Here is a 23,944-nt window from a genome sequence, read left to right on the forward strand (position 1 = left end):
CTTCGAGACTCTCAAACTAGATTAACACATTGTCACACCCCCGGTCTATATGCATTCATTTCTTTAAATGTACATAATTGAATCGAAATCAAATGTTCATGTATGCATATAAACCACTTCAAAATTCATATATCAGATTATACATTAAATCAAAATTAATGTATAAATTTAATATTTTATCCCTATAATTAATAATCCTTCAAACAAGCGAATGACATATAAGACAGCTCTGATTAAGTGATTGAAAAATTTCCCTATACAATTTATGACAATTAATAGATTATATTTTTTCCGATGGTTAAATTGCCACGAAAGGTAACGAATTGAAAGTCAAAATATAAGTATAGTAATTACGAATTTGGCTATTATTAAATATCATTGACGAGCAAAATGGTGGTTAGAATTATTAGATTTTCATATGATAAAATGATCTTCTTCATGGTGACTTTGGTATGTGCCCTTGTAAACAAGGAAAGAAGATTCATGCATAATAATTACATCTACATATATGTGTATATATATATATAGATAGATAGATGGAGGAGTTAGCCCTCATAAGGATGGAAGGTTAGGCAATAATATTGATAACCTACGGCATTTATATCAAAATTTCATTTCATACCCTAAGTTTTTAATTGTTTTACATATAGATTATTGAACAATATTCAATCTACTTGTGTTTAGTCAATTATAAGAAATTTTATGAAAAAACACTGAACCATGGTTATAATATATTTTGTAGGAGAATGTTTTATAATTTTGATCCCTTCTTTTTTTTATGTTAAAAGGGTAAAATAAAATTGATAAATTTTTAAGAGGGTCTGAAAATGGAATTTAACCATTTTATCCAACCCTTTGCAAATATTTAAGCCAACAAAAAAGCTTTGAAACATCAATGAGCCAAAAAAAGAACACACCAGAAAAGTTAAACAAGAACATCATTTCCTTTGTCCATTTACTTTGATTCCAACCACCATCCATCTTAAAAACCAGGCAAGAGCAGGCGGCGGAGCAAGCAATCGGCGGTGGCAGAGCAGGCGGCAAACGGTGGTAGCAGGTCAGAGCAAAGCCATAGATTAATTTAAGGTTTGGTCCCTCTTCTTTTCACTTTCCTCCCCTTGAAAAACAAAGGCATATTCATCATCCCCCACACAGTGATCTCCTCACAAACCTTAATTAAATTCAAAAAGAAAAAAAATCAACAAAAATCATATTCATCAAATTATCACAAGATCAAATGAAATTGAGGCATATAAAGATCTAATTTTTTTAATGAAACTAAATAGGAACAAGTGCAATATTGTTAGTCTTAGGAAGTTTAATTTGTTTATTTAATAAAAAGATTAATTGGTTTTCAAAAGATTTACATATAAATACCATGGTGATGCTCTCCCAATGCTATTCAAGTGAAGAAGACAACATGTCAAATTAAACTAATTAAGTAGAGCCTTATTCAATTAAACTAATTCTTTAACTTACACCACTAAGTAATATTACATATAATGTATAATTGAGTCATATGGTGAACTTAGAAAATTTTTGTGAGGATGTAAGGACTGAATTATAAATTTTAGAAATCAAAATGTAATTTTATCATTCTATTTTTCCGCTTTACTTAAAAAATGAGTAAATTAATCTATCATTTCTTTTAAAAATTCCATCCATTTCTATTGTTAAAAATTGACGTGACTAACAAAATAACCAGACAGTTACACGTGGCATGTTATGTGTACCTTATGATGATATACATGAACTAGTTTTTAATAGTAGAAATGAATGCAATTTTCAACCGAAGGAGATCTAATATATAGAAACTATTTTGTCTATTTTTGAACAGAGAAGAAAAAAAATATAATTTCACTCTTGATAAAAAAAACCTCCATGATATTTTTACCAATAATTTTGTGTGTGTGCATTTTGTAAAACATGTTTTGTTACCCTACATGTAATGAATGTGGCATAACATTATTATTTTATACCCCTTTCGCTACCTCATTGCATCTTCAACCGTCTTCTAAACCACTATGAATTTGGCTCAAGGTGCCATAATTCACTAACTAGATGGAGCCAGGCATTTTTCTATGGAAACATAAAGAACCCACATTTTTTTAAAAAGAAAATAGGAAACTTTGCTGTGATCTATTAAATATAAAGAAAATTGTCACATTTTATTATGGGTTTCAATCGTTTATACGTAAGTTAATGTTTATTGTCCAAAAATATTATTTATCTTCTTATAGTTTTGTAAATGAAATGGTTTTGTAAATAAATAAATTTTCACACTATTTTTAAATGGTAAATCTTTACTTTATTCCAATTTGATCATATTTTATTTTCTTAATAAATATAAATATTAAATTGATTGGGTCTAAAATTTAATTTTCTTTTTATTATTTGAATGTAAAAATATGCTTCTCTAGATATGTTACTAAAAGAACTAAATAAGCCAATAATTTGATATTGTCAACATCTGTGTACTACTATATAACAATACATAATTATAATTTATAAATAAAATATACACTAATAAAGTTATGTTGGGTGATTATATTAAAAAAGTATACATTAACAGCGAAATATATTTCCCTAAAAAACAGTGAAATATTATTACAAGTTTTTACTAGAAGTGTTTGCATTGATTGTTATTACAAGTTTAGTCAGTGTCAAAGTTCATTTCAACATTAAAATGAAATTCAAGGACTAAATAATATATTAACCCTAAAAAAAACTAAAACCCATTTTCTGCCTACACTCACTCAGTCACTCACCAAAAATTATGCCATTATCTTTCATAGTTCGCCCGTTTTCTTTTTCCCCCTCAAAATTGATTGACTAGAATAACAATACTCTTTCATTGCTCTTGTTTTTGATCTCCAGTTTATTAGCAATGATGATAATGGGCGGTGTTGACATCCAAATGGTTGCTCCTATTGAATAAAAAAGACACTTTTTTACGCTTTCATTTAGGGTGTTTTCGTAAAGGAGAGACGTTATGGATTGCGGAAGCGGCGGCGTAGGAGCGAGTGGTTCCGGCGGAGACCATGATTCCTCCGACCTTTCACGACGGAAAAAGCCTTACCATCGTCACACTGCTCACCAGATTCAGAGGCTTGAATCGTAAGAACACCGGCCGACCATTTCTTTCTGGTTTTTTTTTTTTCAGGTAGATTTGATTTTTGTTTTGTTGGTGAAAGGATGTTCAAGGAATGTCCACACCCAGACGAGAAACAAAGGTTACATCTAAGTAGGGAATTGGGATTAGCACCAAGACAGATCAAGTTTTGGTTTCAAAATAGGAGGACACAAATGAAGGTGGTGCTATATCTCCATTATCAGCGCAGTTATGGCTTATGGGGCTTTTCTTTTTTCTTCTTCTTTATTGAATAAATTATTTGGTTATGGTTTTTTCTTCATCAGGCACAACATGAAAGAGCCGATAACTCTGCACTTCGTGCTGAGAACGATAAGATCCGATGTGAAAACATAGCCATAAGAGAAGCACTTAAGAATGTGATTTGTCCTTCTTGTGGTGGTCCTCCTGTTACTGAAGATTCTTATTTTGATGACCAGAAAATGAGAATGGAGAATGCTCAATTAAAGGAAGAGGTATTTCCCATGTTTTTTTTTTCCATATTGGTTACTGAATTTAGCAAATTCTTTCTCATTTTAATGAATGGGGTGATATTTTAAAATTATATTATGTGATCACTTTTTTAATTATAATTTTAAGTAATAATGTGATAAATAATAATATTGTATCATTAAGAGTTAAGGCGCATTTAGGGTTTTGTTCGTAAATAGAAAATTTTATTTAATCTCTTTATAATTTATAAAATTTTAAATTAGTAAAGATAAAATTATACTTTAACCCTCAAAATTTAATTATAAAATTACAAGTTAATACATTACAAAATAATGGTTGTTTGACTCCAAATGTTTTATAAAAATTTATAATTTATTAAGTGATGATATATAACTAAAGACTAAAGCAATGATAGGTAAGGTCTTGGCGCCTTTAAAATAGGAAAAATCATGCTTTATACTCTAAAATATATATAAAATTACAAGTTAATTACTACATGGTAAAATTATAGTTTGGTCCTAAAAGTGATAAATTTGGATTTAGTCTTTCTTAAAATTATAAAATATATATAAGTTAATATAAAGGTGAATAGTTGATTGCTTCAAACATTCTCAAACTATGACTTTCATTCAAAATTGGTCCCTAAATTTTGAATCATTCTAATTACATCTCTATACTATTGAAATTATATTAATTAGGTCATTTTATTACTAAAATAATTATTTTAACTATTAAATGACGAATCATATCACAGTTTTGAGATTTTCAAAGATTTTACATAAGTTTTACAGATTCACTCTTTTTCTTTTTCTTTTTTTTTTCAGTTTTATTTCTTTAAAATTTTCATTTTAAATTTAGCTACATAAGATCTAATATGTCATTTAACAATTTTAATAACAAAATGACTTGACTACTATAATGTTGATAGTTTGCTGATATAATTAGAATGTTTTAAAATCCGGAGACCAATTTAGAGCGGGGTCATAATTTAGGGATACTTGGTGCAATTAACTCTAAAGGTGAAATTTCATTTTAACTCTTATAAAATATATACTTTAATCATTAACCTTAAAAGAATTTTTGGCTTCACCCCTAAGAATTATGACATTACCAAAAACTAAGAAAAATTACAAGTTTAATGAGACTAAAAAATTCAAGGACTAAGTTTAGAAAAATAGTAAAATTTTGGAGATTAAATGTTAGTTTGTATATTATATTTCTGTTCCTTTCTTGAATAATAATAATAGTTTTGTTTTGTTGCACTTTATAGCTTGATAGAGTATCCAGCATTGCAGCCAAGTACATAGGGAGACCAATATCCCAACTCCCACCGGTACAACCTGTTCATATCTCTTCATTAGATATCAGGATGGCGAGTTTTGACGGCTATGGTGTCGGCGCTGGTCCTTCACTCGATCTCGATCTCCTCCCTGGAAGTTCGTCATCAATGCCGAATTTACCGTTCCAACCGGTCGTTATTTCAGACATGGACAAGTCCCTCATGTCTGATATAGCCGCAAATGCAATGGAAGAACTGCTTAGGCTATTACAAACCAATGAACCATTGTGGATTAAATCCAATAATGATGGCAAAGATGCTCTTAATCTCGAAAGTTATGAAAGAATCTTCCCTAAGCCTCATAATACTCATTTTAAATCTCCTAATATTAGGGTCGAAGCTTCTCGAGATTCCGGTGTTGTTATTATGAATGGCTTAGCTTTGGTCGACATGTTCATGGATTCCGTAAGTTCTAACTTGTCCTTTGTTTTTGGGTAAATTATTATTTAGCCTTGGTAACTATTCTTACATTGGAGCTAAAGCATTGTTTTTAGTTCAAGTTCAGTGTGAAACTTGGTAATTGTTCCCACATTGGAGTTTGAACTAGGCAATTATTCTTACATTGAGGCTAGAACTCTTTTGTCCAAGTTAGCCCCTAAACTTGTCAATTTCTCCTATATCGGGGCCTGAACTTTAGAGTTTTCAAGAAAATATCAAGGATAAACTTGGACAAAAAAAGTTCAAGCCTCAATATGGAAATAATTGTCAAGGGCATAGCTTAATTTGGACAAAAAATTGTTCAAGCCCCAACGTGTGAATAGTTGCTAAGTTCAAGCCCCAAAAAGTGATTTAATCTTTTCTTTCTTATATTTTAATCCTTTCTTTATTGGGGCTTAAACTTTTTTTTTGTCTCAATTAAACCCTTAACTTGGCAATTGTTCTTACATCGGGGTTTGAACTTTTTTTTGTCTAAATTAGTCCCTGATATTTCCTTAAAACTCCAAAAGTTTAGACCTCAACATGGGAACAATTGCCAAGTTCAAGGACTAATTTAGAAAAAAAAAGTTCAAGCCCCAATGTGGGAAAATTACCAAGTTCAGGGCCTAACTTGGACCAAAAAAAAGTTTAGGCCTCAAGTGGGGATAGTTGCCAAATTCAGACCCCAAAAAGTGATTTAACCTTTTTTTTTACATTTTAATCCCTCTTTTATTGTTGTTTTTCTTTTAATTGCAGAACAAATGGGTGGAGCTATTTCCCACCATTGTGTCAATTGCCAAAACAATCGAAGTGATTTCACCTGGGATGTTGGGTACACATAGTGGTTCTTTGCAATTGGTAAATCCACTGATCAATAATGTTTTGTTTTGATTTATGTTTTGATTCATGTTTTGGTTTATTTATGTTTCTTTTACAGATGTATGAAGAACTACAGGTCTTGTCTCCATTAGTACCAACACGAGAATTTTATACACTTCGATATTGTCAACAAATTGAACAAGGGTTATGGGCTATTGTCAACGTTTCATATGATTTGCCACAATTTGCTTCTCAATGTCGATCTCATAGACTCCCTTCTGGTTGTTTGATTCAAGACATGCCTAATGGTTACTCCAAGGTTACTTGGTTAGAACATGTGGAGATTGAAGACAAAACCCCGATTCATCGATTGTATCGAGACCTTGTTCATAGTGGTTCAGCATTTGGAGCCGAACGGTGGCTCACGACCCTTCAAAGGATGTGCGAACGGTTTGCTTGCTTAATGGTATCGAGCACTTCGACTCGGGATCTCGGTGGAGGTAATTAATTTTTTAGCAATCCATATACTTAAACCCGGGGCAAATCTAGAAAAATTTTAGAATGAGCCAAAATTAAATTATAATTTTTTGAGAAGTCAAAATATAATTTTATTATATATTAAAAGGATTATACTTTTTTTTTAATTTTTGGAAGGTCAAAGTGCAATTTTATCTTATATAAATTTATAATTTAATTATGGGTAAACTGTGGTAGAGGTCACCCAACTATGAAAAGTAACAAAATAGTCACTTAATTACTATTATTTAGCTTTTCTAGTCACCAGTTGACCAATGTAAAAATGAAACACTCAAAAATCAAATATAGTTAAGTGACCGAAAATGAAAAAAATTATAATTGAGTGACTAGTACTGTAGTTTACCCTTTATTAATTTATAAAAGGACAAAATTGTAACTGTCCATTTTTGGGTGGGCTAGTGCCTTACTTGCCGCCCTTTATATTCACCCCTGCTTAAACCATAGTTGTAAATGAATTTTTGTGGAAAATGTTTTCAGTGATTCCATCTCCCGAGGGCAAGAGAAGCATGATGAAGCTAGCTCAAAGGATGGTAAACAATTTCTGCACGAGCGTCGGCACATCGAATAGTCATCGGTCGACAACACTTTCCGGTTCGAATGAAGTTGGTGTTCGGGTCACCGTTCATAAGAGTTCTGATCCCGGACAACCCAACGGTATAGTTCTTAGTGCAGCTACTACATTTTGGCTCCCTGTTAGTCCACAAAATGTCTTCAATTTCTTCAAAGATGAAAGAACTAGACCACAGGTACACATTCAATTTCATCAATAACTTAAAAGGCTAATATACTAAGTAAGCCTTTAAACTGTTATACTTTGTTTAAACAAGTGCTTATGGTATTTCTTAGTTAAATAAGCTCTTAATGTATAATTTTTTCTCATGAAAACCCTTGATTTTAATATTAAAGTAATTCAATTTATGCTAATTTGAATTTGATGAGTATAGTTTATTAAATAAAATTAAAATAATATTTTAAAATTTCTTGAAAGTGTTTATATATAACACACTTAATCACTCTTTTAAAAGTGTATAAAATTTCTATTGCATCAATAAAAAATTAATATAAGAGTCTGAAATTTAAACAATTTTCTTTTAATATTAAAATCATAGGATATAAGCTGATTTTACTATAAAAATAATTTAAGGGCTTGTTTAAATAAAATGTAATAGTTTAAGGACTTTTTAGTATATTAGCCGTAACTTAATGTACCTATTGAGTTATTAGTTTTTTCACTGTTACATTGTTTCTTTTCCTTCAGTGGGATGTTCTATCCAACGGCAACGCAGTCCAAGAAGTTGCTCATATCGCAAACGGATCACATCCCGGCAACTGTATATCCGTTTTACGAGTAAGTTCCGACAAAAAAAAGGAACCATTTTCCGATGATGTTCCGTTTACCGTACTAAAACTGAATTGTTTTTTTCCTTTTTTTTTTCTTTTTTTTTTTCCAATAGGCCTTTAATACAAGTCACAACAACATGTTAATACTACAAGAGAGTTGCATAGACAGTTCTGGTTCACTGGTGGTATACTGTCCAGTTGATTTACCAGCTATTAATGTAGCAATGAGCGGCGAAGATCCTTCTTACATTCCGTTACTTCCGTCAGGTTTTACGATAACACCCGACGGTCATCTCGAGCAAGGTGACGGAGCATCGACGAGTTCTAGTACCGGGCACGGAAGATCGTCCGGTGGTTCATTGATTACGGTAGCGTTTCAAATACTAGTGAGCAGCTTGCCATCGGCAAAATTAAACTTGGATTCGGTCACAACTGTTAATAACCTTATTGGTACTACTGTACAACAAATTAAGGCTGCTTTGAATTGTCCTAGTTCTTGAACTGATTTGATTTGGGTTATGGTGCATGTGTGTGTCTAGGGTTTTTCTTACTACAAGGCATTTTTGTTTTTTGTTTTTTTTTTTTCAATTTAATCTTTGGAAGAGTGGTTACTAATATTCGAAGAGGAGTCAATAACACAAACGTATATGTTATTTGTCTTTTCTTAAATTTTAATCCTTTGTGTTGGACCTCAATTGGCTTTACACTTCTATCCATTGGCTTTACTCTTCTTCTTTATATATATATATATATATATATATATATATATATATAATTTTTGATAATTAAATAATAATATTAATTTTAGAAGTAAAAGTACTTTGGTGGGAACTGTATTAGGAGTCATATTATATTTTGCTCCCTGTACTCAAGAAATGGGAGTGTCTATATATGTTAAATCAAAGAACAAACTAATCATTCTGTTAAAAATTTCATTTATTTTTACTGTTAAAAACTATCCTCCATGTGCCACACTATGTTTCGTTGTTTGGTTATTCTATTAGCTATGCTAATTTTTAATAGTAAAATTTTTTGAACAAAAATGATCAGTTTATTCTTTGATTCAACATACAGAGACTGATTTGCCCATTTTTTAATAAAAGGGACAAAATGCAATCTAACTCTTAGTATAAGGGCCTCCATGGTACTTTTACCGTTTTAAAATTATAGTGATATCAAATCTTTTTATCACATAGACAAGAAGAAATTAGTCCATTTTATTTTTAAATGGGTTGATTTAGTTCTTTATGTTATTGAAAATAATCTAATAAGATCAAATTTCAATAGAGTTAAAATTTATTGTTTGGAAAATGTAATTTATTGTTTAACAAAATTAGTGTTTTGAAAGTTTTAATGGTTTTATAAATAAAATATTTCATTTTAAGTTTAACTGCAAATCAAACATTGATTTTAATGTTATTTTTAAACAATAGGTGTTAGCTCTATAACAATTTGGCTTTATTTGGCTCGTTTAAATAGTATACGGATTAAATCAATTTATTCGGTAGTAGAGAGATTAATTTGTTCCAGTTTCAATAATAGAGGGTCTTGAGAAGGAATTTTACCCTTCTTGTAAATAAGGAAAGATTCATTCATAATAATTGCCTACATATGTAGAGGAGTTAGCTCGTCATTAGGATGGAAGGTTAGGCAAATAATATCGATAACCCACAACATTTATGCCAAATTTTCACTTTACACCCTAAATTTTAGATGGATTTTCATAGAATATTCCAATATATTATTGAACAATTGAATCAACTTCTGTTTATTTAGTGGAAATTTAAAGAAAAAAGGCTTATCATCATTATGACCCTCTAGTAATATTATATCTGTTCATATGGGAGAATCTATTTTATATATATTCTCTTTTCCTCCCCCCCCCCCCCTTTAGCATCAATATTTCGTGTTGCTTATACATGTGATAAAATAATGAAAGTTTGGCAAGTCTTAAGCTTTGCCTGCCCATAATTCAAACTCAAAATAAGGGTTAATTTTTTTTTATTTTCCATGCCAATTTACAGGTGATGAATAATCTTTTAAAGTTTATGGTTGTCTTTCCCAATAATATTATATTTAGGGTTCGATGAGGTAAGGTGAGAGATTAAGTTATATATTTTTACGAGAGTTAAAGTGTAATTTTATCATTGTATTGACTTATATCATTATGGTTATCAAAATGACTAAATTGTAATTCTACTTATATCATTATGGTTATCAAAATGACTAAATTAAAATTCTAACATTTTGGGGTCAAACTATAATTTACCATATATTAATTTACGATTTTATAAATTTAAGGGACTAAAGCAATAATTTTCTATTTTAAAGTGGGCTAAGGCCCCTCCTTTTGCTCATGTATGTTTTGTTACTGTACCTAACACTCAAGTAAATGAAAATCGATTTTGAATGAAATCGAATAAATATAATCGATTGAACCACAAATACACAAACGAAAAATTTATGTTCAAGTTTTTAATTGAAAAAATTTATGTTAATGTACATTGTTTTTTTTTTTTTTTTTGTGAATTGTAAGAGAAGAGCAAAGTTTTAACAGTAAGGTGACTAGCGCGATTTGAATTTAAGTTATACTTAAAGTAGTGATCATGCTAGCGTACGATAAAATTAATCAAACATGGTATTAAATTACGGAGAAGAATAAGTGTAGGAATTTTCTTAATGGAAAAATGGATGCAATAAATAGGACAATTGCATTAGTCTTAGGATCTTTTTTTATGTTGTCTTGACCTATCTCGAATTTTTATACATTATTTTATAGTTGATCAATTTTTATAAAATTAAATCAAATACATGTCGCAAAATCTTATAACATTGGAAAGTATACTCAAAATATATGAAAAAAGTTCATAAAGCTAAAATATATTTGTTATAAATTCTTATAAATTCACAAAAGTATAATTGAAATATTAAAGATAATTATAAAATTAAAATATGCTTTAAAAAATAATTATAGTGGACAGTATTTTGAATATTTATAATATGTTAAATAATTATAAAATTACATAAGTTTAGCTTCAACTTTCAATTGATTCCATTTGGGTTAACATACATTTTAGCACCTAAGTTTAGTTTCAATATCAATTTGGTATTTGAGATTAGTTTCAATGTCCAATTAGATATCCAAACCAAATGGCATCATATGGCCGAATAAATATTTGACATGTTTGCTTTAGTAAAAAAATAAGTACTTAATTAAGACAAAAAATCCAGGTACTAAATTAAACATTAAAGTTAAATTCAAGGGCTTAATCAAATGTTAAAAAAATTAAGTACCAAATTGAACATTGGAGCTAAACTAAGTTACCAAATAGTGTATTAACCCTTCCATATTTTCATTCAGTTCAACCAATAAAATATTGGAATCCAACGATAAACATCCAAAAACACGAAATCGGACGGTTCATATAAGACGACCGCTCCTCAAATTTCTAGTCATCCTCCCCAGTTTTCTTCATTTTCTTGCTTGGATTCAGTCTTAGAAGCTAAATCCAAAAAGGACAAAGACCATCTAAATAAATATATTTATTGAAGCAGGTAAGCAATTTTTCTTTTCAATTCAGTGGCCATTCCGATTCTACCTACAGAATTTACACTGCCAATTCGAAGAAAATGTGTAAAATCCTCTTTCAAAAGGCGGTAATCTGAAGAACTTTTTTTATTAACTACAGTTGGAATGAAATTCCATGTATGAGCTTTAGTTTACTTCTTTGAAAAATGTTTGCAAAGTTTAATTGCTTAGTAAGTTGAGTTGAGTTGCGTTTTGTGTCTATTGCTTTATTTCCCTTTAAAAGTGTTGAAATGTAAAGTAATAGTCGAACAATTTAGGTGGTTTTAACACGTGATGTGTTTTTGTCTCTGGTAATATATATATGTTTTTAGTTTTTCTTCGGCATTTACTGATCTTTTGGTTTTAGCCAATGTATGAGCTAGTTTACTTTACTTGGTGGAGTTTGTATTTGATTTGTGTGGATGAATACTTGGCTTTGTAAGGTACTAATAAATAAGCTAATGCTTTGTTATTGCTTGCTTGCTTGTTGATTATCAGCTGGGTTATTGTTAAATCGAAGCAATTTGGTTTGTCCCACACTGTTTCATTGCACTTGAGACTCATGATCTCATGCTTGAGCTTATCTTCGTACTCTTTCTGTGAGAAGATAGCATTGAAAAAGTATAGGAGATGTGTAAAGAGGGGTTGCATTAAACGGCCTCAGGTTGTGTCTGGTGCGAAAAAAGATGGTTTTGGCCTACGGGTTTTTGTGCTTTCAGACTTGCATACAGACTATCCTGAGAATATGGCGTGGGTGAGGAGTTTGTCTACTAAGAGGCATGAAAAAGATGTTCTTCTCGTTGCTGGTGATGTAGCAGAGATGTATGATAACTTCATTTTGACCATGTCTCTCTTGAAGGAAAGGTTTGAATATGTATTTTTTGTACCTGGAAACCATGATCTTTGGTGTCGTTGGGAGACAGAAGATGTAAGAAAGATACATATATATTACAAAAGAAATTGAAGTTAACTTGCTTGTACATATAGATGCATTTGTGGATATGATATTGTGTGTTTTTTTCTATTTGCTATTGCATATGCAATTTTATCACATGGTTAAACCAATGTTCACCTCCTTCTTTAGTATTTTATCCAGTGTTTGCCTATTAGTATGTGCAAATTTGTCACCAATTGATTTTGGAGGTTTTTGTCAAGCTAATTACTGTTTTGGAGCCTGTAGCTTGCAATTTGGTCATGTTATTTTGTTGCTTATTTCTGTTTAAATTCTAAAGATATCCTTACTCATGAGAAGATCTGTGTGATTTCTTTGATGTATATTTGACCTTTAACATGTTAGATTGTCACCAAGAATTAACATATAATGTTATTTGTCCAATTTCATTGTTCTATGTTTCATGGTGTCACCATGCTTGTTTGTTGTTTTTCTTACATTGTTTTTGTTATATCCTGCTTCTTTGCTGGTTATATAATATTTCCCTTACAGTAGTGCTGTTTGATTTCCAGTTTGATTCTCTTGAGAAGCTGAATAAATTGCTTGATGCATGTAAACAACTCGGAGTTGAGACCAATCCGGCGGTTATAGATGGGTTGGGTATTATTCCTTTATTTTCTTGGTACCATGAGGTGATCACTTCATAAATAGTTTTTCTCAAAACTCTTGTACTCGTTGGCTTGACTATTTGAATTTCCCCCCTTTAAAAATATAGCCTAGTAGAAGTAATCTGTTTGTTCTACATTTCTGCTTCAACTGCAGAGCTTTGATAGGGAGGATGACATAGTTGGCGTTCGAATTCCGTCTTTGGATATGGTATTTTACTTTATTTAAAAAGCTTTGATGGTTCATTTCTCACTGATGTTGATCAATGCTGTTTGTTATTACAGACAATATATTGTTAATGGTGTAGCATCATGGGTTTTTTCTGTCCATGGGCCTTACTCCTCATTCTATTTGATGAAGACATCTAGCTTATTCCGCATAGCTGATTTTTTTTTTTTAATTATACATTCTTTATCATAATGTAGATTGTTTTTGTGCTTATGCTGATGAATGACATGTTATGACAAGTTTTCTTATGAGTTGAGCTCCGCTCCTTTCTTTTCATAATCTTCCATCTACTAGTTGTTTGATGTTTGGGCATTTGCATCTTCATGCTTAGATTCAAATGTTTTTGAAACCTGCTTGTTTCATTTTTCCCTTCTCTTTCCTTGTTTATATATTTTTCATTTTATCTTTTTGTTATTAAGTGTTGTCTGATTTTTTTCATCTGGTGGGGTATGGGATATTCTTAAATGTATATCTTCTTTCTTTTCGTTTTTTGACGTATAGGCATGTAAGGACTTTCATGCATGCAAGTGGCCTGGCAACCTTTCAAACAGGGATACCTCTCTTGCTTTATACTTTGACTTAATGAATGAAAAAAATCAGAATACTGTGAAGCGGATCCAGAGCACTTGTAGCCAAATTATTACATTTTCTCACTTTGTTCCTAGGTTAGTTACATACTTATTTAACTCCTGATTTCTTTTAGCTCATTGCTTGTTGATTCATAGTTGCTTCCTTATTTTGTAATGCACAAATGGTGGCTAGAGGAGGATAGTTGCTTTAACTTAGTTCAAAAGCATAATCTTGTGAGAGAAATGGTAATAAATTAAGAGGATTTAAAGCTGTATTGAATACTTAAGTCAAATAGGTAGCAACATGTGAAGGCAAGAATGACCACAATAGTGCAAGCATATAGTGTAGATAGAGTGCAATATATTGCATGGTAAAGTGAAGTATGTAAATGTCAGCATAAAGAAAATGACTGAAGTATGCAAAGGTGATTAACAATGGTGGAAATTGTGTGAACAAGAGGTTTTCCTATTGTTGGTTCGATAAACACATGAAGTGAGGTGTAACAGTTGCTTGTATTATTCTTATGCAGGCAAGAGCTCTGTCCAGAGAAAAGAATGCTGTTCTATCCAAACCTCCCAAAAGTCATTGGCTCTGATTGGCTCGAGGATCGTATAAGGTCTATACACGGGGTTGAAAGTAGTTCCTTTGCATGTCATGTGTTCGGCCACACGCATTTTTGCTGGGATGCAGTAGTGGATGGTATCAGGTATTTTATAGTTGCATTTTGCACCACTTTATTTTTTCTTATTGAAAATCTTCTATTAAATTCAAGTTCTGTGGTTAGGAAGGATATACAGAGATTAAGTTTTGTTTAGTACTATTTACTTCATTCCAGCTTGAACTGGATGGTAATAAATTATAATTTATATGAAACTTTTAACACTTTTGTAGATTTTTGGTGAATCTCTTGCTTTTAACTTCTATAAGTTTTAAGATAAATCTTGTTACGGTCAAATTGGCTCACAAAAAGTTTAATGTGAAACTATGCATCCCCGTTCTCCTTTTTGTACAAAGTATAGCTTGAAACATGTTACTTATTATTTTATCATTATTATAATTTACATTATAGTGGATATTATGCTCTTTAATAGAAGGCTTTCAGAAACGTGAATAGCAAATGTTGATTAGCTTGTGCTTTCATATATTTAGTTGACACCAATTTCAGGAGAAAGCTGTTATATACATTTGGTTTAATATAACTTTTAGTCCTTGAACTTGGCAATTAGGTCCACTTTGGTCCCTAAAGCTAGCAACTAGGTCTTTTTTGGTATCTAAACTTGAAAAATGTAAAAGTTTGATTGTATGACATTCTGAGATTTTCAGATTCAAGTTCAGGGACCAAAATGGTCCTAGTTGCAAAGTTCATGTACCAATGTGGACAAAAAAAGGGTACAGATATCAATGCAAACCTAGTTGCCAAGTTCAGGGCTTTGATTTGAACATGGTATTTTCTTTTATGTAATTTAACTGAAAAACATAAGTATGGAAATTTTTTTATGCAGATATGTACAGGCACCATTGGCATACCCTAGAGAGAGGAAAAGAAGAATGAATGGGGGTGAGACTTGGTTGCCATTTTGTATTTATTTGGATGGGGAATTTGGTGCCAAAGTTATGCCTTGCTATTGGTCTGATTATTATGCCATAAATCCAAGAACACCAAGTAACATGGAACTTGCACCTTGGGTTGCTAGATTTTATAACTTAATTTAAGCACAAATATAAATATGGCTTTACCCTCTTCTATTTCCCAAGAATTGTCTTGTACTATATACATGTATCTTTCTTAGATAGTGGGGTTCTATTCAGTAGTTTGATCCATGTTGGACCCTGTTAATACATTGGACTTGTGAACTCAGAAGTATTATCTTAGGTACATTAAGCATGTCTCAGATGAGTGATGCCACCACAAATCGGAGTTTTGTTCGAGATAGTGATCGAGCAATGGCTAGTTGTGCCTGGTTTTGTTGCAATCGGTCCAAATCCGATAGCAGTTTACAGGTTTGGAATGGCTTGGCAAGAACTGAACTACTCAAGGCTCGTTCTCATAATGAGCATATATTGGAAGCGTGGGATGTTTAGTTTCAAATTGGTGACTTAATCCTTTGCCATATTGTACTTGATGTTGCTTGACCTGAACATCCACAATTCTTTTTATACCATTTTTATTGCTACTCCCGTCATTGAGCTCATGTGTTACATACCAATTAAATCTCAATTAGTTAGTTTGCACTGGTGGATGCACAATTTTTTACTGAAATTGATGTGTATTGATACGGCTTGTTCAAATGCATCAATATTTTTAAAAATTATTTAATATATGTATATAAAATATTTATAAATACCAAATGAATGATATTAAATAAATTTTAAAAATAAAATATTCATGCACACAAGTTTTTACTAGTAATGGTAAAAGATTTAAATTTTTATATATTTTTTAATATCATTTGTGTACTAGTCAGTGCACAAGTGTTTTTGTCGACGCGATTAAAATTGGGTATAAGAGGTCAACGTGAATGAAGCAAATTAACTGCATCGATTTATTATTAGAATAGTGCATACCAATCAATAAGTTTTTAAAATAAAATTGTTTTAGTTTAAGTTTTAATATGTATAATTTTTTCCAGATTTTTAAACTAATTCGAATATATTTCTTTATTGTTTTGTACAAATATAAATAAATCTAAACTTTAAACTAATTTAGGTTAAAGGTGTCGAGGTTCAGTTTTAAAATTTCTTTTACTCGCTTTAGAAATTCATTTCACTATTATATTTCAAATTGATATTTTATATAAATTTATAACTAAAAAACATTTTTACTACTTAAATTGAATTTGGATCGTACCAACCAAAGTATGAAAATCTTTATTCAAGTCCAATTCGAGCCAGGCTAACTTCCCGATATTTTATTCAAACTTAAAAAAAAATTAAATCTAAATTGTAAACCGAAAATAATTCAAATTTCAAATTAAAATTTTAAAAAAATTCGAATGAACTTAAATTGTAAACTGAAAATAATTCAAATTAAAAAATAACCCAAAATTGGACCCGCCAACTCACATGTTTACCGCCTCTACCTCTCTCCTCCATTTTCTTCCTTTCTCGGTGGACCAAAGTTTTTTGTTTTATTTATTTATTTATTTATTTAAATTTCATTCAAATCATTTAAAAGCATTTGAAAAATTCTATCCCAAAGGACCCAGTTTTCCATGTATAGTAGATTGAGAGAGGCGTAAGGCCAAAGGTAGATTCAATATTGTTAGATTTTACTGAGATGGAAGTTAACTAAACTATGTAATGCAAGCTCTTCTTTTTTTTTCCACAGCTTTCATCAACGCTATGCTTTTATATTGCTGAACCTGTAGCTTTTCCATTCTCTTCGATGATTGATTTTCTGCTTTCAGCTATATTTTTGTTTATGTTATGGTTCATTCGTTGTTTGTTTTTGTAAAAGATTGAAATAAAATCTTGGCTCGGAGTATTAAAAATAAGTCAAAACCTTCGGAGATGCTTTGTTGATTCGGAACCACTAATTAAATGGACTTCTATCAAGGTTATTATTTATGCTGCTTGCGAATTGGATTCACAATTCTTTAGTTTCACATTGTTCTTCTGGATTTTGCATGCAAAACCATAAAAGAAACATCTAAAATTTGTCTTAGAATGAAAAGTCTACTTTTTCTTTTACTGCGACATGAAAAGGTAATGTAAATTGTCAAGTTTCATGAATTTCTTGTGATTCATTTACTTTTATTGATTTGGTCTTTGTACTCATTCTCCCTCCTTCCCTTTAAAAAAAAAATAAGTTTTGTACTTTTGTTCGATGCAGAAGCTACTAGAGTTTTGATCCATGCGCTCACCTTCTTCTGATTAGGGACGACAAGGTCAGTAAGTGCAAGTCCCATCACTTTTTGTTTTTCATTTAAAAAGATTAAAATATCTTTTGGAGAGTTCTAGTTAGAGTCCTTTGATGGAGCTCGTGAGTTGCCTACTTGTTTTTCTTTGTTGGTTGGACATTTAATTAGTATTATTTTTTTTCCCTTCTATGGCTTGCAAATTGTGTACTCTCATCTGCTTCATTTGCAATACATGCTATCTGTTCCTTCTGCTTTGCCGTTTACTTTTACGGTCTATGGGATTATATTGGCTACACTCCTCAGAACTCCTGTCTTTCATGCTAGAAATAAGGTTACTTTACCAAAGAATTTGACTTTATTTGGCCTAGATTGGCAGATAAAGTGAATCTCAAGATATGGGATGCCTGGTTTCAACACCAAAGGATACTGGGGGAAATAGGAGGAGGCCAGGAAGTATTGGTGAAGTTTCTGTGTATGTCCCAGGTTTACGAATTCCGAAACCTGTTGATTTCTCGCAATCACTCAGTGGTCACGTGTCAAAGACATTAGTGGAGCGCCTTACAGCAATGAGAACTCGTATAGTTGTTATGGCTGGGCAAGAAGCACTTACAATTACAAGAACAAGGAGGAAAACTACTACACAGCATGGTTTGTAGCAGCTGAACCTGATTTTCTTGTAAATGGAATCTAGTAAACAATTTTACTGATATTTCGGTTGAAAATACTTTCTACAGGGCGTTCAACATTGGCAGATCTTCATCAAGCTCTTGAAGACTATTTGCCTGTGCTTTTGGGATTAGTTTCAGATGGTAAAATCTATTGTTAAAGTCACGTTCCTTAAAATGTTTAGTTTATTTTATAAGGCAAATTGTAACACTATGGTCCATTATCATGGTTCAGGGAGCCAGCTACAGTTCAAAGTACAGTTTATTTGGGTTAATCAGGAGGATGATGCTGAGGTCTGACTGCGGGTTTAGGCTATTATTGTCAACCTATCTTTTATTTGCGTTTGGCGTTCTATTTGGTCTTTCTACTCTTTGAGAAATACAGATTTGTGAATCAAATTTTTTTTTGGCAGGAAACAGCCATGTTTAATGCTTGGTATGAAGTGTTGTCAGTATTGCATTTGATGGCAGTGTTATCATTATCACAAGCCAACTTACTACTTCTTCCAAGGACTTCTGCTGATTTTTATCAACCAAAAGCATCAGAAGGTAGGTAGTTATGAAGAAAGAAAAAGGAAATCTGGGTGCTGGTTCTTTCTGGCTGCTATTACTTTTGTTTCTTTCGTTCCCTTTTTCCCACTTGATTTTTAAAGTTTAAGACTTATTACCGGAAAATATGCTTATCCTTTCAACTCACTTTAGGTTTTCATTCTGACTTTGCTTCAACCTCTTTATCCATGGTGCTATTGACTTCAATATTTTCTCAATAAACAGAAAGCAGACGAGGTTCTATTGATATTTTCTTGAAGGCTGCTGGATACTTGGATTGTGCTGTGAGGCATGTTCTCCCTCGGTTGCCATCTGAACTAAGGTATATAGAGATGAAATACTAGCTGTTAACTTTCTTTGATATCTTCACAATCACCTCTCACTTTCCAGATCTAGTAATAATCTATTGATGTCCATTTTACTTGCAGGAGAAATTTACCAGTAGATCTAGCAGAAGGAGTTCTTCGAGCACTTTGTTTGCAAGCATTAGGGCAGGTGCTAACTTCATCTCTGGATTGATATAGGTGTGAATTGTTAGGTTGCTTGTGAATCAAGTTTACAAATGTGGACCATCTAGTATCTTATTGGAGTGACATGTCTGAATATTTCTTTATTTGTATTGCTGCACATAATCTAATGTTCTTTTCTCATTTGATGATATCTGTCTACTTGCATGAATTACCCTTACCTGCTAAAGATGCGAGCATTTTTTAGATTGCAGCTCTATCCTGCATTAAATCCATGTCAGATACAATGCATATCTAGTCATATTTCTTCCACATATATACTTTAAATGTCCAGTTTAAACTCAAAAGTTTCAACTTTTCAGGTTCTTCCAATGCTAAGTAATTTTGATTGTCAGAAACATGATGAACCTGTAAAAACCATTTCCCCCCTTTTTGCACAGTTTAAAATTGAATTTATGAATAAAGGAATAGGAAGGGAAAACTGCTGGTTTAAGCTTATTTAAAAGGAATATTCATGGTCATGGATTTTTTGTGCAATGGCTTTTTACTTGTATAATAAACAAGATCGATAGAATTGATATAGTATGAACACTCACAACAGACTCAAACCCAAATAGAAAGAAGTAAGGAAATGAAAACAAAATGTTTGGTATCATTATGACAGCAAAAGTCAACAAGAATTTGAGGGAAAAAAGAAAAGCTCCTTCTAGGATTATGATAAGACCAGAAAAGTTGTACATGGCATTGAATGTTGAGCAACAAAGTATTGAAATAAGTAAGAAAAGGGAGTGTGATTGAATTGGGTTTGCTACTCTAGATGGGCGTCCATACAGGGAAACAAAAATAACTTGTATACGAGTTCAGAGGAGACCTACAAATAACTACTGGGGAGCTATGGTTAACAGAGTATCAAGAAATGGACAGGAAGACCTAAGAGAACATGGATATAAACTGCTAAAAAGGATCTTTCTTTGGCCGAGCTTTCTGAGGATATGATTTCATATAATGGTTCAATATGCACCATACTTTGTGAGAAAAGGCTGTGTTGTTTGTTACTCCTGTGAATGACTTTATCTTGCAAAACAAGGACCATTCTTGCGGAAGCATGACTTGTTTGCTAAACCACATTGAAGCCCTTGAGCCATGAAATGTTGTATATTTGCATTTCTTTTCATGCTCTTGGAGTCTTGGTGAATTTAAAAACCTTTCTGCAGTATAATGAGGAATGATAGTGTTTGGTTTCATTAAAGAATACATTAGTAGAATGCTTGAGTGTTGGTCATGTGCACTTTTCTTTCTTTCTATGTGTGCGTGTCTAGAAACAGATTGGAACAGGCATTGTGTAGGCATATTTTTATCTCCTCATGGTTTAAGGGTGTTTTTTTCCTCTCTGTCTCTGGTGTAGGGTGTTGATATCCAGCTTGGAATGGCAATTGATAGTACCAAGGCTACTCTTGCTGTGAAACGAAGGCTTGCATGTGAGATGGTAAAATACTGGCAGCAGGTATCAATGCACCTTATGTTTTATTGTTTTTTGAGCTCTGACCAGCCTACCACATCTTTTATAGTCTTCAATTCAATCATACTTCTAATTTTTTATCAAAATTTCCTTTTCACTTGATATGCATATATAATTGCTCAGTTTGTGCGTAGGCCATGTTTTAACTTGGTGATACTTTATTTTGAATGTAGTATGAATGAGATTTTGTCCTGATAACCTTTCAGCTAGTTACTAATTGTCAGCACTTGATGGCATCTGTTATGACTTTTTTTTTCGTAGTCTAATAACAATGTTTTTGAAAGCTTACTTATTTGGCTATCGGAATCATGGTTTGTCTTTTTTCCTCGTACATTTTATGAATTATTCAGCTTGCTTCAATATATCATCTATTTGCTGAATGAAAGTGTAGTTAGTGATCTTCAAACATATATTTATATTTATTGCCATATCTTAACAGGCTCAAGATAACCTTATGAACCTTCCATTATCAAATGGATGGGGTGAAAAGCATCGACATTTTGTAAAGTGGAAATATGTTGAGGCCAAGGTATACCATCCTTTGTTTCATTTCTCTATTTTCCTCTCTAGGTGTGAGCCATGAGGACAAAAGCATGGTTATGCGAATATTCTCCTTAGTGCATTCTTGAATTTAAATATCAGTTTATGTAGCACTTTTGAAGAAATAATAACACTATATACTGAATCTAGCTAACATCAATCTAAGATATCTGCTAGATTTTCTAGAAGTAGTTGAAACATAGTTGTAAATGCAGCATTTGTATTGATAGAATACGGATTAAGTCTATATACTAGCCTTTTTTATAGCACACCTTTGTTGACATGGTTTGACATTGGCTTATTCTTGAGGTTAGCGTCCAAACTCTCCAGAGTTGGCTGGGTTCAGTTATGTATTGCCTCCACTCTGCATATTCTCTATGTCACCAATTTATTTGTTATTTCTGGCCAGGTTCATTTACTATTACAACCCCATCCCAGAAAAATAATAAATAAGTCAGAAGAAAGAAAGAGAAGTCACATAATGCCTATGCAAACAACCCGAATTTTTTTATAAATGATCATGGAAAAAAGGACATTCAGACCTCATATTTCTTTACTGTATTCTCCTGGAAGGATAGTTAGAGCAGCAATGACTATCTTGAAGTTGCATTTGTCGGCTAATAGTAGTAATGTAATTATATTTATTTCTTTATTGATTTATACAAATACAGGCTGCAGCGTATTATTATCATGGTTTGATCCTTGATGAGGGGAATACAGAGAAATCCCATGGTATGGCTGTAGCTGCTCTACAAGCTGCTGATGAATATTTCGAGGAAAGCAAGAAGGCTTGTGAGGTATTTAATGCAGCTCATCCTTTGTCCAGGTAATTCATATTGGCCTTTTGTGGTAGATAATATATATTCTCTAAGAATTTTTTTTCTTTTTATTTTGAAGAAACTATCTATGCTTTCTTTTAAACTAATCTATTTTTCTTAGACTATGGCACCAAGCAAATATTAACCTTGTAGGAACAGGTAAGGATAGGAAGGTCGCAAGGGAAGTTTAACACTTTGCCCCTATTGGAGCAGAAATTTTATGCTCATCCTTGACCATCCTATGCCCTATGATATGTGAAATAGAGAGAGTAAAATAGTCTCAATGATAAAATATAACAAAGTAACAAGAAAAAAGAAACCCTCTTAATAACATGATTTAATTTACATGCTTGCTCTTTTTGGACTTGATTTTGTTTAGGTAATATAGTTTCAGACTAGAATTTTCCGTGCTAAAGGTTCTTGTTTGGTGCAGGAATCCACCACTTTGGGGGACCATGAAGTATCTATCTGAGAAAATTCCGAAAGACACTTCTAGCAAGGTCCGGATTAACCGCGATCTCTACTCCCACGAAAAGTAAGTGTATGGTTTTCCAATTCTTAAACTGGCAGTCATTACTTTTGGTTAATAACCTTGGTATTGGTAAATGTTATTCAGAAACATGGGGACGCCTCCAACATTACCAGATTTCGCATTAGCATTGAAACCGAATGAATATCAATTACCTCCGGTGGATCCCTCATGGAATGAGAATGTACAGTTAGGCCACATTGGCACTAATGAGGTGAAGCGTGGATAAAAAGATAAGTTCACTATGATATCTTTTGTATAAAAAAACGGATACAGTTACCAGTCAGCCGCAAAGTATGAATGGCTAAAAAGGTAAGTAGATTTTCGCCAATTGTTGTGTAGCAAGGTCCATTATTGGCTTCTAGCTTTCCTTTCTCTGATTCCTTCACAATATCCTTTCCTTTCCCCTCATAAATGTATTGTACAAGAGGTTGATTACTGATAAACATATGGCTCCTCATACCCTACCCTTTTGGTCTATTCTTTGATTTTTATACTATATATTTACTGTATGCATTTTGCTTTTTGTTTACATGAAATAAATGTTTCCTTTCTTTAAAACCTATGAGTGAAATTTGAGTTGAATGTTTTTCTCAATTTTTAAGGTTGTATATTTATATGATATGATTATTGTTCATTGATATGATATTGTAGGTAGATTTTATGCATGTCAACACGTGTTCTATTCTAGACTTAACACGTGTTTATACGATTCGGGTTTTGCCTAAGTAATGACATGTAAACCCACATTGTATGGTCACATATGTAGCAACACTTAGTGTCATGCGAGTTTAATATGCAAGCCCAATGTACAAGCTTGATACACGAGCTCAATGTGCAAGCTCAATGCATGATTCATGTAGAATTTGACTTAGAACTATTCGAGTTGTGGGTCGGTAATAATAAGTATCATAACAATTTGCTATTGATGTTTTTAGCTTTTCTTATGCGTGATTGTTATGTATAAATTCTCAATTAGATTTATTGAGTTTCAGTTCATTATATGTCAGCTTTGTCTGCAGAGGCAAAACTAAAAA

At 32.0% G+C, this 23,944-nt stretch overlaps 3 protein-coding genes across 17 annotated transcripts; all 3 read left to right on the forward strand.

Moving 5' to 3' along the window:
* The first annotated feature begins 843 nt into the window (after positions 1–843).
* On the forward strand, positions 844–8,740 carry LOC105765703 (homeobox-leucine zipper protein HDG11). Its single transcript, XM_012584907.2, has 10 exons — positions 844–1,086; positions 2,878–3,117; positions 3,195–3,312; positions 3,418–3,606; positions 4,854–5,327; positions 6,096–6,197; positions 6,277–6,658; positions 7,173–7,441; positions 7,954–8,043; positions 8,150–8,740. Exons 2-10 carry the CDS (start codon positions 2,993–2,995, stop codon positions 8,534–8,536), a joined length of 2,136 nt encoding a protein of 711 aa, XP_012440361.1. The 5' UTR covers positions 844–1,086; positions 2,878–2,992; the 3' UTR covers positions 8,537–8,740.
* Positions 8,741–11,449: 2,709 nt separating this feature from the next.
* On the forward strand, positions 11,450–16,138 carry LOC105765704 (uncharacterized). Of its 3 annotated transcripts, none has more exons than XM_012584908.2 (7): positions 11,450–11,591; positions 12,103–12,532; positions 13,069–13,188; positions 13,319–13,372; positions 13,892–14,055; positions 14,490–14,666; positions 15,463–16,138. In XM_012584908.2, the coding sequence occupies exons 2-7, from the start codon at positions 12,167–12,169 to the stop codon at positions 15,671–15,673; spliced, it is 1,092 nt and encodes a 363-aa protein (XP_012440362.1). In that variant the 5' UTR covers positions 11,450–11,591; positions 12,103–12,166; the 3' UTR covers positions 15,674–16,138. The 3 variants fall into 3 exon arrangements, with proteins under 3 accessions (XP_012440362.1, XP_012440363.1, XP_052481645.1); XM_012584909.2 differs by having other exon boundaries at positions 11,528–11,693; XM_052625685.1 differs by lacking the exons at positions 11,450–11,591; positions 12,103–12,532 and adding an exon at positions 11,652–11,693.
* A 964-nt stretch (positions 16,139–17,102) lies between these two features.
* Positions 17,103–23,468, forward strand: LOC105765706 (uncharacterized). 13 transcript variants are annotated; one of them, XM_012584920.2, is made up of 13 exons: positions 17,103–17,207; positions 17,793–17,851; positions 18,189–18,468; positions 18,555–18,629; positions 18,721–18,779; positions 18,899–19,034; positions 19,260–19,356; positions 19,463–19,529; positions 20,907–21,005; positions 21,460–21,549; positions 22,232–22,386; positions 22,812–22,913; positions 22,995–23,468. In XM_012584920.2, the coding sequence occupies exons 3-13, from the start codon at positions 18,216–18,218 to the stop codon at positions 23,134–23,136; spliced, it is 1,275 nt and encodes a 424-aa protein (XP_012440374.1). In that variant the 5' UTR covers positions 17,103–17,207; positions 17,793–17,851; positions 18,189–18,215; the 3' UTR covers positions 23,137–23,468. The 13 variants fall into 13 exon arrangements, with proteins under 13 accessions (XP_012440374.1, XP_012440375.1, XP_012440370.1 ...); XM_012584921.2 differs by having other exon boundaries at positions 18,197–18,468; XM_012584916.2 differs by having other exon boundaries at positions 17,793–17,847.
* The last annotated feature ends 476 nt before the right edge of the window (positions 23,469–23,944 follow it).

The sequence above is a fragment of the Gossypium raimondii genome, chromosome 12 (genome assembly GCF_025698545.1).
Source record: "Gossypium raimondii isolate GPD5lz chromosome 12, ASM2569854v1, whole genome shotgun sequence".
Lineage (NCBI taxonomy): Eukaryota > Viridiplantae > Streptophyta > Magnoliopsida > Malvales > Malvaceae > Gossypium > Gossypium raimondii.